Source organism: Columba livia, chromosome 9 (assembly GCF_036013475.1).
Source record: "Columba livia isolate bColLiv1 breed racing homer chromosome 9, bColLiv1.pat.W.v2, whole genome shotgun sequence".
In the NCBI taxonomy this organism is placed as follows: domain Eukaryota; kingdom Metazoa; phylum Chordata; class Aves; order Columbiformes; family Columbidae; genus Columba; species Columba livia.
In genome coordinates this window covers 18928896-18945227 of record NC_088610.1, presented here as the reverse complement: position 1 = coordinate 18945227, position 16332 = coordinate 18928896, and the positions used below count along the sequence as shown (strand labels likewise).

The 16332-nt window shown below is 43.6% G+C and overlaps 1 protein-coding gene across 2 annotated transcripts in view; it reads right to left on the bottom strand.

The window, feature by feature from the left end:
- The window catches only part of EPHA4 (EPH receptor A4), a 102777-nt gene extending 101208 nt beyond the window's left edge, over positions 1–1569 (bottom strand). For both annotated transcript variants that reach the window (XM_065074123.1, XM_065074124.1), the window contains exons 1-2: positions 1417–1569; positions 367–434 (exon numbers count right to left, since the gene is read on the bottom strand). In XM_065074123.1, coding sequence (XP_064930195.1) covers positions 367–434; positions 1417–1507 — 159 coding nt within the window. In that variant the 5' untranslated portion in view covers positions 1508–1569. The remainder of the gene's footprint in view (positions 1–366; positions 435–1416) is intronic.
- Between the last annotated feature and the right edge of the window lie 14763 nt (positions 1570–16332).

The window sequence follows — 16332 nt, the reverse complement described above, 5'->3', positions numbered from 1 at the left end:
ATTGCCCTGAACACCTCCCAGCTGAAACAGCTCATAGATACAATAATTACAGTCAAGAATGCCAGTTCAGTTGCCAGATCACATTTCTTGCTGGTATTTCAGTTTTAAATAGGCATCTAAGCCCATGCCTCAACCAATCTCCTAATTCTGAAACCTCTTTTCTGCCCTTTTGGTTTCTACTTCTTCCATGACAGAACTATCCAAAGGGAGTATAGAGTTTCTCTAACAAAGAGTAATTCACTTGGTAAGCCAGGGAAGAAATCTGACCTCCTCACCACAATCAACAATAATCGAGCCATTAGGACTCTCTGAAAGTTACTAATCATCCCCTTTACCCTTTTGATCAGATAGCGGTTTAAAACTTACCCCTCCTTCCAGGGGACTTGCTATCCACCCCAGCTCTCCCTGAACTGATCTGGAATCCAGCAAGGTAACTGCAGAAAGGTACAAATAAAATAGATTAAATTCCAGCTGCCAAAAGGCAATATGAAAATAAATCGTTTACCTGAGCGTTTCCATATGTGTGGAGTACGATCGCATCCACCTTCAACTTGAAATGAGATGTTATTTCCGACTGCGCCAATACCTTACATAATTCCAAACTCAGTTTTAGATCTAAGGAATCGCACGTTCATTCCTCCGCGCGTTAAAGCCGCACAGAGGGCGCGGAGGTAACAGCGAACCCGCCGGCGTATCTGGCAGGCGGCACCGCAGGGCGCTCCCGCTTCACCGGCTGCCCGGCCAGGCAGCGCTCCGCAGCGCTGGCTACGCGGCGTGTCCCGCCGGCTGCTGCCGCCGCAGCCGCACGTTAGCGATGAGTGGGAAACTGCTACTTATCAGGAGTCGCCCGGTCCCGGCCGGGAGCGGGGCCGGGCACCGAGACACCTCGCGGGGGACTCCCCGACGGGACCGGCGCTTCCCGCCCGCCCGGCTGCACCGCGGGACGGCCGCGGGCTTTCTCCGCCGAACCGTCCCACGGGACGGGCTTCAGCACGGCCCCGGGGAACGGCGCGGAGCCGCCGAGAGCTCCCGGGAGAACCGGTTTAATGAGCCACCCTCCCGGCCCAGGGACGCCCCGGTGCTGCTGGCGGGAGCGCTGCAGCCCCGCGGGCCGACCCGAGCGAGGGGACCGGCGGCGGCGCGGGGGGACGCGCGGGGAAGGCGGGGGCCGCTCCGCCCCGCGACACCTGTGCTGCCGCTGCGGGCGGCCCCCCAGAGCGCCACTCGGGCCGGGCAGCGGCTGCCGGACGCCCAGGAAACGGCCGGGGCAGCGCGGTCCCGGCGCCGAGAGGAGAAGCGGCTGCCGAGGGGAGCAGCGATGAAGCACCGCCGCGCGCCCGCGGACACCGAACTTTTCCCCCGGCGCCCCGTCAAGGGAGCGCGGAGCCCGACCGCGGGACGAGCGCGGCGCCTCACCTTCGTTGGCGGGATAGACCCGGGAGCCGGTGACGGCCCCGCAGACACCGACGAGGAGCGGGAGGAGGGCGCAGAACGGGACCCCGGCCATGCCGCCGCCGCTCCGGCCGCTCTATCCCAGTGGAATAACTGCCTACATGGGGCGCGCGGCGGGCGATAGACATTGCCAAGGGGGCGGGGCGCCGCCTGCCCGTCATACACCTCCGCCAATCCCCGCTCGCCCCGCGCCGTGCGCCCCGCCCCTGCCGCCCGGCGGCGCGGAGCTGGGAGCGGGGCGGGCGCGGCGGGGGGCTGGAGGGGCCGCGGGGCCCCGGGCTAGCACACCATAGCGGGCGGCCGCGGTCCCGCCGGGAGGAGGACGCTCCTTGGGGGTCTTCAACATCAACAGCGTCCGAACACACAAAAAATAACAGAAAAGGAAAAAGAGAAAAAGTTAAAAAAAAAAAAAGCGGCTTAGGAGCAGCCCTCCCGCTCTCCCCCGGTGCCGCGGAGCGGCAGGAGAAGCCGCAGGCTCGCCCGCAGACGGACCTTCCCCGCACCGAGCCCGGGCGGCCCCAGACCCCGGGAGCCTCCCGCCGCCCCGGCGCGCGCCACCGTTGAGCAACAGCGCCACCTGGCGGGGGACACGCGCCCCTCGGTGCCCGGGTGTGGGAGGTTCTGCGCCGCGCGGCCGCGGGCACCGCCGGGCAGTGACTTTGCCACCAGCGCTGCGGGAGAAGCGGCCGCTCAGCCCGACCCGCAGCAGCTCCCGGCGAAGCTTCCTCGGCCACAGCGGCAGAGGACGAGCCCCCAGTTTACTACCAAGGTGCAGATCGTTAATGCTTATATGCACAAGGGCAGCGGCCGGGGGGTGGTTTAGAAAAAAGCCCCGGTGAGTGACTCCCTCCGAACTCTGAGACCCATAAGAAGGCTCATACACACAGCCCTATTCCACACCTATAAACGGAACATATACACAGGAACATCCCCACGATTCAAAGCAGCTGTGCCCCGAATAGCACCATCGTTGGCTGATGTCTTTAAAGCAGCGCAAAGGACGTTAATTTTGACAAGAAGCATGAGGTTGCATCCTTGCTTTGCTTTGAACACTTTCACTATAAGACTTAACAGAACAAACAAACGAAACACCCTACATGCATATTTACAATAACTCCATATTTTTCTAAAAGTCCGCTAAGCCTTCGATGCGTCAGGCAGCGTCAGCGTGGCAAATACTGTTCTTAAACAGCCCGTATTAACAAAGCTACCCCCAGGCCTGCCTGTCAGCGGCCGCCTCCCAAAGCAGCCCAGAGGGAGCCGGGGGGTGACCGAGCTCCGGCGAGACACTTGCCGCCGTCCCCCAAACGCTGCCGGGCCATTCGGCAACGATGCGGGAAACACCCTGCGTTGCTTTGGCTTCGAAAAGCTTCACAAACGCCAGTTCGTGAGGCACCTCCTGCTCCCGGGCACTGAAACCTCCCGTGATTTTCACTGGAGACACTTGGTGGTGGCGCTGCCTCAGTTTCCCCCACCTGAGCAGGGCGGTAATAAACTCATTCACCTGTGGCTGCAGCTCCTTCTGTTCCTGCACCTGGGCACGCTGTCCCCTCGGCTGGGGACAAAAGCCTGCGGCAGCAAACCCGGCAGCGGTGCGTGTGCCCGGGCAGTCGCAGCATCACTCCCCGTGCAGGACACAAATCCTGCCCGGCCGCTGCACCCCAACAACAGCCCAGCTGCAGGGAATCGCGCCCAAACTCTCTCTAGAGTTTTCTTCTGCCTGGGGTAAAACGAATTTTTGCCACGTTAACTTCAGTCTAAACGCAGAACCCCTGTAGAAGCCCGATTTTAAAAAGTGTATTTTGAATATATTTTAAAGTTTGACTATCAGTTTCATGTAACAGGAAACTGCTTCTCGTGAATCAGTTGTTTTCTCTTTAAATCACTCTACTTTTTCCAAAATTCAACTATCTGTAAAACATCTTACTGACAAACGCAGTTTTACTAGTACTTCTTTGCTTCAAAATATAGAGTATCTTTCACCTGTTTTAATTTTAGGTCAAGATCTAGATAGGATACCTTTTGTTTGTTTGTTTGTAAAATAGCTTTAAAAGGTTTATTAACACAATATTTACAATGAGGTTTCTGTAGTCTGAGGCTCAGATTGTTTTCCTTTGCCTTGAACGTATATTTTGGAGCACCCACTGGCAGAACCTTGGAGATTACTCTACAAAGATAGCCGGTGTATTTGTCTCTTTCTGTTGAAAATAAATCTTCTAAGCGGCTGCTTGGATAATGGGAGTTAGAAAACAGTGTAGCACAGTCAATGCAACTGTTAAAACTTGTACTTCCTGACTTTAACTATCTACAAGAATCCTTGGCCTAATGAGGAGGAAGAAAAGGATTAGTTCCTTTTTTATTATTTACACAAAAATACAGGTAGACCTCAATTAAAGAAATCTGAGTGTTCTTGTTTTCACATCTTTGATGTATCTGACAGATATACTGTAATTCAGGACAAACTTTATGGGAAAAGTGGAGCATCAAAATATCTTGTTTTTTTAACTGAAGTTATTTTTGTCTCAATGCCAGAAAAGTCACTTATTAAAAAAAATAAATACTTTGAAACCTTCAAAATATTTTATTATATTAATGCAATTTTAATTTGTTAAAAAAAAATCACATAAAATAAACACACACTGTCAAAAGGGCCTGCAAATGTCATAAACTAAAATGTTCACAATTCTACCAAATCCACTACATTTTTGCTTCAATAAAACATTTTTTTAAGAAGTCTTGCCAAAATAATCACAATTTCCTTACTTTGTGTCATTTCAACGGGTCATAAAAGCCCAGCTTGGTTTTAACAGATGTCATCGATACTTGGACTAAATTCTTTTCTCAGCTTCAGCAAGGGATTCCACGTTACAACAAAGTACCTGACATCAAAAATTATTCCTTGAAATTTTGTTACAGCTGTTGGATTTGTTACATTTTTCTTAACTGCCTATTAACTGAGCAGCCTGCGCTGCTGCCAACCTGCTGGCTTATATTATTGTAACTCACTATCAGGAGTGATTCAGCTTTGATGGAAAATAATCATGTTTGCAGCATAATCAAGTTTACACCATTTAAATGGTCAATTTAATACAACTCAAAAAAACACTGGCAGTGTCTCTTATATTTGTCTCAGAGCTTGTATTTGTCTCAGCTCCTTAGTGAAACTATATTCACTTGCAGCACACACTGCAATAATTATGACAATGTGTTAAACGTTTGATCCTGTCTGTTTCATAGAGGTCAACCCCAGATGAATTATTTAGGGAGCTGTTTATAGGACTCGAATGGTATAGACAAACAGGTACATGGACATACAAACACAGAATTTTTGAGAAACTGTAAATCATCTTGAAATGTTACAACCGAAAGACTGTTGTATTTTCCACTAACTTACAGTTTGGTTTCCTCTTATTTTAAAACTCCAAGGAAATACATCAATATCCAAATAGTTGAGCATTGGTACACATGATTTGTCTTGGATGCATTTCTGGTAGTAATATAATTTCTAATGGAGCACTCTGAACAGATATTAAGTGTCTCTTACAGAAACAAACACTTATATACATATATATGCGTATGCTTTACATTTTCTACAATCATAAACACAACATTCATAAGCTAAGTATATTATAGCCCCCAAAAGGGCTGTGATTTTGGATGAACATTCTGTTCTATTTTTACTTTATCTTTTCATTCTCCATTTTTCTGTGTCCACCTACTCGTGCTCGTCCATCTCCCCAGAAGCTTTTTGCTGTCAGTCAAGTGACAACATCAGTAAGAAGCTCTGTGTGCTCATGGGCCTCCTGAGGCCCAGCACTACATTTAGATGGAAGAAGGAAAAAAAAAAGGCAAGCAGGGGGGAGGATGCACAAGCTCTTCCTTTAGTATGTAATTCCACAGCCTGCAGGAAAAAATTCACCCGGCTCCTCTGAAAAGCCTTTTCACACAAAAATGTAATCCTGCTTACTCCACTCCCACACAACTTCCACACTACTCAGCTATTTGCAAATGAGTGTAAAATAACCCCAGGAAGTTTAACACACACACACACACACACACACACACACACACAGACCCTCATTGTCCAAGGGAATAATGCCCCAAAGGTTCACCTTATCAGGCCTGGCACCAGAGACTGACTGCTGCTCCCTCCCAGTGCAAGTGCTCAGATGTGCCTGGCCTTTCCCTCCCTGGATTCACTGATTCTTGATGGACCTGTGAGTATTAAACATTTACCAATAAATTACTTGACAAAATTCATTGTTAGCTGTTTGAGAGTAACAGATTTTTATTTGATATGAGTAAGATTTCATTCCTTAGCTCACATTTACGTTAGCTGAAGTTGCGGTCTGCACTACAAATACCTAGAGTGGGCAAACATCTACGTGAAGGTAATATGCATTTCTATAAACGTCATCCTGGCAGAATGATTCTGTTTCAGCTGGGATTAGCAGGAGTTTTGCTGCTGACCTCAATAAGAAAAGGATCAAGTTTATAGCTCATTTTCAAATCCACTCCGCAAAAAAATGAGCTTCAGGTACTGCAGGTTATTTACACTTTGTTTTCTCCATCATGATCATCATCACAGCAGTCTCCGATTTATTACCACCTTGATGCTGATTACAGGACCTATGACTGTGTCTTTATTCAGACCAGGCACATGTGGTGGCTTGACAACACACAGACAGGCAGATGCATAGATTTTTTGCCTTTTCTAACCAACAGTGCTAAGGAAACTAGATAATCGTAAGTGAAATGTAACAGGATTTTAATGACAACTAAATGACAAGTAGTACCTTTTATTACATTGCTCCTGACAACATAGCTCAAATCTCATAGTTAGTCTAAAATTTATAAAATGCTATTATCAAGTCCCAGAAAGGAAATCCTATCACCAAAACTATTTACAAAGCTAGGAGTGTTTACAATGCAGTTTCTGCTTCCTCAAATAAACAAACATTGAAAGGCACTAGCAAAAGGTAAAATCTGAAAAGCTGTACAGACAGAGCAAAAAAGGAGAAATAAATGCACCAGGATTTCAAACCAGGTGTTACCGCTTTTCACCCAACAAGCAGATCCAATGTAATAAATACCAGTGCCCACCTCTGCAACATAGGTGTGAGCTGAGCTCATCGCAGCTCTCCGCTGCCTCCAGAGCAGGAGCAAGCAGCAACCTGCACGGTTTTTCATGTAAAAGTGTGACCAATAAACCAGTGCAAATAACTGTATAGTGCTGCAGGTTGTTTGCAGTGCTAGCACTGATGCTTGGCAACCCAGGGAGGAATGTGCCAGCCTATGCTTCACTGAAAGGTTATTTAAAGCTGTGGAGGTTAACAGACACCTTAATTATTACAAACTGCTTTCGAATATCATTGGCTTTGTACTGCCGTTCCTCAGCAGCTGTGCATCTTACTCATCCACTGTAATTCGGGAGTAGCATCAGCTCCCAGAAAGCAGTGGTTTGTGGGATGAAGATGTAGGACCGGCCCACGGGAGGGTGGCTGTGGGCAGCAGGGTGGCTGCGGCTGAGCGGGGCACCCGGTCCCCTCGGAGCGGCTGCCAGAGCCGACCCGGGACTCGCGGAACGGGCGGCAGTGAGTGGCCCGCTGCCAGCAGCCACGGGAAACCCGGCTGCAGCCATTCAGAGCAACCTCCGTACAACTGGAAGGGTGTAAGCACAGAGAATTGCAAACCGCATCCAGATTTCTTTAAAAACACACACCCATTTTTCAGCAGTGGGGAAGAGCAAAATATTTAGACAGACAGACTTGTCTTTCTGCTTTTAAGAATACGGTCACAGTTTAAAATTTCTGAATTAAATTCTGGTCTATACTAAGGTAAAGTTGAATTTTAGTACCAGCTGAGCTACTGAGCTTTAATAGGTAGGCAAAATTTGGCCCTTCATGTGAAACAGAATGAATCTAAAATTAATATAAGTGGAAAAAATATTTCCCAGGTTTGTTTTCACACTGAAATTTTAGGTTTTGTGCCATAATTTACTGCAGGTTGTTTTGTTGTTGTTGTTGGTTTTGTTTGTTTGTTTAGTTTTTAGGTTTTGTTGTTGTTGTTGTTTAAGATACAGCATTACTTTTATTACACCATTAAATGCTCAGTATAAATAAAGATAACTTTTGTGAAAAGTCTCTGAATTGTCTTCTTGGTAAAATAGTCACAAGAACAGTGTCAGAGCTCTAATTCGTTTTTATTCTGTGTGTTCAGAGATAGCGATCTTTTCAGAGGTTATTTATGCAACGATGGTACCAATCAAACTGCACCAGAGACAGGTTCCCTACAGAGCACTGAAGATTTCTGGCACTTCTAATAGAGTGTAAATCCTAATTAACTCAGATTAAACCATCCTGTCTTAGATAGTCCACCCATTATTATGAACAAAATGTTTGCAGCCATATAGAAGAAAACTATTTGTGTTTAAAGTAAGAAACAAAACCAGCCTCTCATTTTTTAGCAGTAGGGCAGAGGAAGCCTGTTTGTCTTGAACATTAAATTAAAAATCCTTGCTTTTCGTTCTAAAAAAGTAGAAAGCTTTTGTGCATTTTTCCTGTGCACGCAGACATGACTGATACATTCACAGGACAGGAGAAATATTAAAACTGGTAATTTAAATATGGGAGAAGGGCTCTGCTCCAGGTTCTGCACAGCCTTGCTTAGGGACTTTAAGCAGCCACTGCAGCAAAACTTTTGAAGTTGGGTGTAGATGATTACCTTAAATGCCCACCTTCAAACAGCAATGTTAAATAAATATCAAATTGGAGAGATCTGTAGGCATCCCACGCCTATTGTTCCATTTTTGCAAAGAATATGGAGATGTACAGTTTCATTTGGTAACATCTATAAGGCACTGTGGGACTTGATGTCTATAGACTGGCCAGCTTTAAAGTAATAACGATGAGGTCACCTCAGAATCTGAAGCATTGCCTGTGTTTCTCTGTCCTGATTTCAGAGAAGCTATAGATACCAAGAACAGCTGTTTATTATCTAAGAAATTATTTGTACTACTTCAGGGGAACAACTAGCTGGGGAAAGTGAACATATGCATACCTGTGTTTTCTAGCTCAGTATTTGCACTGATTTTATATCAGAATATTGCAAATTCTGGATTAGCTTCATCTAAGCAAAACAGTAGGCACAGAAATGAAAACCTGTAAGAAGGACAATGGAAAAAGAGCCACCACTTTTATGTCACAAAAATGGCAGCTATTGCTTTCCTCAGGACTGTCGCTGGCCATGGAAGTGTTCAGAGAATAGGTATAAGGGTTCATTGTGCCAGGCAACACTGCCACTGTATTTCCTTGTTCTCTTCTTATTTATACCCATCTGCTGGGTCTTTTCATGTACTGAGAGATTCTTGTATCCCTTCTAGCAGAACCAGATCTCAAATCCACTCCCAGGGATCAGAGCATCACTGTAGCACTAGAACAAAAGATGTGGGCAGGTCTGTACCTGCATCCTGTGTTATACAGGCATGAACCTCATATTAAGATTTTTTTTTAAACTAGTGACATATAAATTACCTCTTTTATTTCATACAGTGATGGCAGCAACAAAAAATTTTTCTTTGGTTGCATCCACTCTTTGTCAAATCCCATTCTCCTTTAAGTTTTCCTTTAGCAATAACCATCTCATTCCTTTAACGGAAGTCAGCCTCGTACCTTGATATATTTTCTTGTACACAGGTCCATAACAGCAGTAAAGATCAGGAACACATCTCTCTGAATTCTACCTTAAGGCAAGGTTTCCATTAGAAATGACTCATTGGTATTGCTTTACTGAGACAGTCAATTGTAAGACTTTCCTAACACGTATGCAGCTGATATTTCCAACAGCATTTATTTCCCAAACATTTCTTCTTGCAGTATCCTGAGGTAAACAGCAAAAATATTACATTCGGGGAGAATCGTGCAACCACTACAGCTTTTATGGGCACAAAAATGCCACCTTACCCTGCCCATCACCGTTACTAATCTTTATTAGTAATTACCGCACTGGCCACAGTTTCTAATGCAGACTAGAATTAGTAATGTAATACTTGCTTACCCTACTCAAACAATGGGTTCAGTTCTAGAGAAGAGTGTGACTATTTACCTTGACCCATTGCAATCCCTTGGCCCCCATTTTAAGGGCTTGCGCAGTACCAGGAAAACAGAAAAGAGCCATTTGTAGTGTGCTGGAAACAAAAGAAAAGGATTACTGGTCATTTTTTTGTCCACTCCCTTCTGCACAAAGGGAGCATGCATAGTAAAATTTATGGTTTTTCTTCCCTTGATTACTATCTGAAACGTTCATCAAAATATATCTTTGGGAGAGATGAAAGTAAAAGACAATGTAGATTTGTTTGAATTTTCCCCACCATTCCAAAACATCCAAAAATGCCAGCAAGACACTCAAATAAAGAGCTGTAAAAGTAAAACAGATTTCCAGTGGTGACATCTGTTAGTATAAGGGTTGTTCAAACATCTCTGGAGTTTTCCAAAGAAATGCCAGGATGGCTTCCTACCAAAAGTCAGCTCAGTCTAATATCCTCCTTGGCTAAATCTACATACAAACTCTATTTCTATATTTTGTTGGCACTAAGAAACCCACATACTTGTCTTGACATGGAAATAAAAAGAGATTCACAGGGAATTTAAAAACGTGTATACTGGAGAACCAGTTTAAACTGACCTTGGGATTAGAGAAATACATTTTTATGAAGGTTAACACAATTGTCAGTGCACAGTAGAGTAAAAAATACATTTCTGCTGAAAGCAACTTTATCATGTAGCAGAAGACAGTTTCAATTTAAGAGGCTACCAGTGTCTATAAAGGAACAATTTCTGTCTGTTTTGGATGAAATTATTTGTTTTACCTATGAACTCAAACACACATGCAAGCATGTACAAAACCTGAATAAACGTGCTGTCAGGCACATAGATGAAAGAAAACCCCAGAAGGACTCACCAGAAACTGTGCTGTAAACAGAAACAGAGGCCATAAAGCTACTCCAAAGTTGTTCCCAGCCACATCATTCTCCATTTTGCTCATACCTCTCAGGTGGCCTTTGCAGACCACCAACAAATTCAGCCTCGTAGAGAGTGTTATATACAAGTCATGGGTATTATTCCATTTGTATTAGTTTAAGAAGCCACCTCACACCAGTGGAATTGCACCAGTAATGACGCGAGATTTAACACCAGCAGCCCCACGCCCCACATGGAAATACTGTGATGGTTTCATTAGGCTGGGAATTTCCTAGACCCCATAAACCAATGAATAAAGTTCAACTGAGGATTGCAGCAATATTTCTAGCATTGAGAATGAGTCTATTAGAACCTGACATTTCCAAAGCTTAAGCACAGTTACCAAGAAACCTAGTTAGTTAGAGATTTACCAATACATCAATGAAATTAAATAAAAGAAGATAGCATTTACCCTGATTCCAACACGTGATGTTTGTGAATTATAATGATTTTTTCCCCTTTAATGAAAATTCACTTTAAAGTGTCCTGTAAATAAAACATTGCTTAAAATCCAGCATCTCCTTAAGAGTCTATCACTCACATGAAGGTTTCAGAAACAATCATTGCAACTTAAAAGGCACTACAGGATATTTAGACTAGAGTTATCTCACAACATGTTAGCTGGCTGCTTTGTTATTTGAGCTCTAAATGTTAAACACGTGGAAGCAACATAAAAGGATCTTCCCTGTAAAACACATTTTCCAAATTCTCTCTATCTGTTATTTAGAACCCCATAAAGATCTGTGTGTGTCTACCCATCTGCAGCCACATTTATTTTTACATGTTTTTGAGTGTGTATCTCTCAGTGTCATAAGGTCTTCATAAATAAATCAACCTACTTAGATCTGCATGCTTTGAATAACAAGTCAGCCACCAAACCAGCAGATGGATACATTTTTAATTAGGTAAGCAGTCAATGCCTTTTGGTTTGAAAACTCTCTTGTTTCTCTTAAAAAGACTGAGAGTAACCAAATTAAATCCAAAATTGCAGTGGGACAACGTAGCGGTTTTAATCTGCATGTAGCTGCAAATCAGCTTAGAGGCCAGCCTGTGTGACAACTTGAACGAACACAATATTTTATATCAAGCAAACCTCAAAGTGAAATATTTAAGGATCTTGTAAGAATACGTTGTAAACAATATGTATTTTTCAATAACACATGTGGTTACTTATGCAGTCTTCTCACTTGAGCAAGACTCTCTGATCTTAATTCATTTACTGTGTTGCCTTTGCAATCTCTCAAGCAAAATATTTTTAAGCAGCAACTTTTAATTTACATAATCAGACATACTTTCCTGTATAACGTGGAAGAAACTCAGAATTAACAACATCTTGTACTGCTTAAATAATCCATGAAAAGAAACTTTAGCAGTTCCAATTAACTTCTTCCCACAAAAAGGTTTACAGCTTTGGACTTAGAACAAAGTTTAGCCTGACAGATACGTGTCTTATCCGTACCAAGGTTTCCACTCTTCTCTGAACTTCCCCAGCTCCAGAAAGTCCAGGTAAGTACTTCAGATCACCCCAGCCCTGGGAGGAAGGCTGGTCCGTGCCAGGGAGCCCCAGAGGAGACCTCCATCTGCCCAGGACTTCCAGGGCACCTTGCTGCCCACAGGGGATGGGTGACCCTGGAGCCAGCTCTGCCGTGGTCCCTGCCTCACCTCTCCTTGATGCGTTTTCCCTGCTGGCACCAAAACAAGACCTTAAATGATTCTTCTTCCTGTAGGAGTCTGAACGTTTTCCTGTGGTTTCCAAAGGGGTGTCCTCTCACTCTTCTGAACTAATGAAACAATTCAGATGGCTGCAGCAGCCGGTGCTGCCCATCACATCTCTTCCCCAGCTGGTGCAATGGGCTGTGGCTTCGTGAGGTAAGGGGACACATGGCGGCAGCTCCGACTGCCCAAGAATGCTGACACTCCCGCTCCAAGACAGAGGAATGCCCACAAGGTAGTATTATCTAACAGAAAATTAAGATTATCCCAGTGTGACCAAGTAGTCCAGAAGTCCTTTGAATAAAAAGGCTTCTCTGGCATTCGGTGAGCCATGGCTTCTCTAGGGGCAATTGCTTGCCTTCTGTTCAGCTGAAGCTACCAGTGCACTACACCTGGTGTGCATGTTGTCCCCAGTTTGCAGCTTTTCCACACACAATGCCCCAAAATTGTCAAAAGAATTTGAATGCCCAATATGAGGGTCTTTTGTCGCTACTGAGGTGACAAAATAACTTTTTTTTGTAACCTTATTCAGTTTTATGGTCACAAAAAAAAATTCACAGAGTAGAGAAAAACTCCAGACATAAAATCTGATACTTAAACAAAATAACTTTAAAATAAATGGACCAGGTTTAATCCTCGATGTCACTTCCTTGGATTTCATGATACAACACCTGAGGTGAATTTTTTCCATTTTACTTCAGCAGGCTCTTTTTCCTACATATGTTTATGGTAAAATAATAACCAAGTTTTCCACATGTTAAATAATAAAATTTAGTTCTATCATTTCTTGCTATTCCTTTATAGTTGTTTTTAGTTGACTAAACGGAAAATACTATATCTCTAGAGCTGACTGGAAAAGAAATAAAGGTCTAACTCTCATCTCTCTTTTATGGGGTTTGTGCTGATGTAATTGTATGGATTTCAAGGAAATTGCTTCAGATTTGTGCCATTAGTTAGATCAGAATGTAGATGTCAGTGCACCCTGAAAATACCCAGCTCTGCTAAAAGGTTCAGGACTACTCTCAGAGTTTTACATCCTGAAGTCTAATTGCACTGTGTAAAATAACATTTATTAAAGATCAGATATGAAGCATAAAGATGGCAATTATTTGAAACTTTAGGATATAATATTTGCCCACTGGTCTACATGGGCCATTATGCTTAAAAATGTAGTAGTACAGGAAATAAAATTTCTCTTACATGTAGTAAGACTTTATATCCTTATTTGAAATGAAAATACTGTAACATGGATAATATTAGTAGGGCATGCTAAATCCAACTTGTATTGTTTAGAAATTCTTTCTAGCTGATAGTTACTGTCCTGTGCTACAATTTTCCTCGTGCCTGGTTTGAGATATGTGCTGTAGCTTGCAGTCGAGAGGGAAGGAAAATGCTGTAATTTTGCAGTTGCCGCTGATGAGAATTCACCCACTCATTTAAAAAAAAACCAGAAAATTACAGTGCGCTGTATGCAATACCCTAGTGCACCCCAAGACTGCCCATATGTACACCAGCAGTGCTGAAGAGCTGGAGCGCAGGTCTCAGAGCTCTGCAGACTGGAAGGCAGGGGGAGGGGACAGGGATACTGTGCCCATTGGCAGTTCAGGGTGTGTGAGGGCTGAAAACATCCTCGTTTTATTTCGGCTCTAGGTTGGCAGACTACAGCTCAGTTTGACAAGATGAAAGATAACGTAGCTTGAGTCATTTGCATTCAGGCATTTCTATACCGGGGTTTGGAGCCTTGTGCTTAGACTGCCCTGCAGACCATTGATACAGCACCACTCCAACTTGGAGGATCAGACCCCATCAGACAACCATCACAGTCAAAGCTTAACTACTTGGGACACTTTCATGGTAGGAGCTGTGCAGCCAGTAGCTCGTGTTTCACTTCATAGGCAACAGCAGAAAGACAGAGCCTTTCTATTGAAACAAATGGATTTGTGATTTATATTGATCTGATGATCAGTATTGGAGTAAGTTAAAGAATTATGCTTGCTCCATTTAACAGGACTTTCAGACCTGCATTTTGATCCATGATAAGAACTGAAGTAAATTTCAAAACAAAGGTTTTTTGCTTATCCTCCAACCCTGGTCTGACCTTCCCTATTAGATCCTCTTTTAAGTAAAAGTGTGTAAGAGGAACACAATACTATTGCTAAATTTTGTCTGCCTTTCATTATCATTTGCATGAGTTTATGCCATGCCTTTTACTGTTTTCCAGCTGATAAATGTTTTTTTAATATTGTGCACAGATCATTTTGCTTATAATCAAGGAAGGGAAATTAAGTTTAACATTTGAGAGCTTTAGGCAAAAATGTCAGGCGTGGACCAGATGACCACATGAGAGCCACAGACTCTCTTTGTGCCCCAGATTGGCTGGTATTGTTTTGATGCTGTTGCGCTGGAGCAATAGCACTAACGTAATTATGAGATCAAGCAACATCTGGTGGATTTGGCACCCAGTTCACAATCGATTGTTAGCTCGGGTCAAAGGATGAATGCGCCCTAAGTGCACGTTAGGGTGCGCAATCATAAAGCTTGCATTAGCGAGGAAGAAGGAATAGCGGCATTCTTGAGTTTCATCACCCAACAAAATTGATGGCCCACAAAAGAGCAGTGGCACAATACACAAAAGTGATGATGCCAGAGAGACTGATGCACTGCGGGTGGTATTTGACATCTTCTGGCTGTGGGCTGTGGTGTGTTGTGATTTATGTCACCGTAATGATTGATTGCTTTCAGATCACTCCTATTCTACCATATCTCTGAGAATTTCCTTCTTCTTCAAACATCTTTTTGTTCCACAAGCCCTAGGCTGCAGATGGCATCAACCCACGCATCTCCATTGTTTGAAGCCTACTAGAACTCCACCATTCTTTGGGGTAATGCTCATAGTTGACTAGCTAGTGTCCAATCAAGTCCTGAAACTGTGGCTGCAGGCACTTTAACCTTTTTATCCTCTTGCTCTTTCAGGCATTTCATCGCGTGCAAAACTTGCGACTCAACAATGCCTAAAAAAGTCATCAAGAAAGAAAATCAGGAGATACGTTTTTCAGGTTGTGGGAAAGTGCTTCAAGTGATGGTTACAGCTGCATTTGTTGTGCCCCATAAAGGTTCTTCTGATCATGTTTCACAAAATGAATTATCATGTCTGGCATGCAGCCTTACAACAGACTCCATGTAAAGGCAACAGGCTAAAGCTTCTGCATGCTGGCAAGCCAAAAATGCCTCTGGGAGGCTTATGCAAATCGTCAGTTTTCTCTGATATCTCAACTATTCTGTGTGACACATAAAACATAAATGACTCAATATTCATGTGATGAAAACAAAATTCAGGGCTCATATCGAGAAAACACTGTTTTTTTATTTTTTTTTAATATCTTTTTATTTTGGCAGATCTAACGTGGCATGGTACCAGAAGAATTAGTGCAGTGGATAGTGAATATCTTCTTAAAATCACAACAAGCAACTATAACAGACTTTATTAGTTTCTATTTTCTTCTTTGTTAGGGAGCAACAATACCAAGAAGAACACATTTGCCACTACTATAGTCACTGACAACAAGGTACCAAAGAGGACCCCAAATGCACTTGTTTTGCTACACCTAGCATTTGACTGCCTCTGTTTCCACAAAAGGCTGTTTCTGTCACTGTGCACCTGCAGTTCTGCTGCCCAGTGCTTTCTGGAGCTCTCTGCACTCTCTCTTCCCTTCTGGAAGCCCTGGGAGGTGCAAAGGGATAGACCACAAGCCCTGAGAAATCCTTCCAGTTGCACATTCTTCAAATAGCATCAAACATCATTACTCAGATTCAATATTAAGAGGTATCGGAAAAAGCTTTGTTTCTCTTCCCTCAAAGCACATACTGATTTGGCTTTTACGAAGGATGTAACAAAATCTAAACCAAGTTTGACTTATCAACAATATCTATTCTGATTCAAATAGGTAGAAGGATTAGCTCCCATGTAAATCTAGTCAGGATTCAAGATGCAGGGAAGGCTGCGGTTGTCAAGAATGACTGGAATGTACCTCACTCAAAAGAGGGGAGCAGCAATATGTTTTATTGAGGTAAAATAATAATTTGTCAGAGTTCAATAAATTTGATGGAATTTCGCAAAGTTTAACAGTGGTTTACCAAGGTTCAGTAAGTT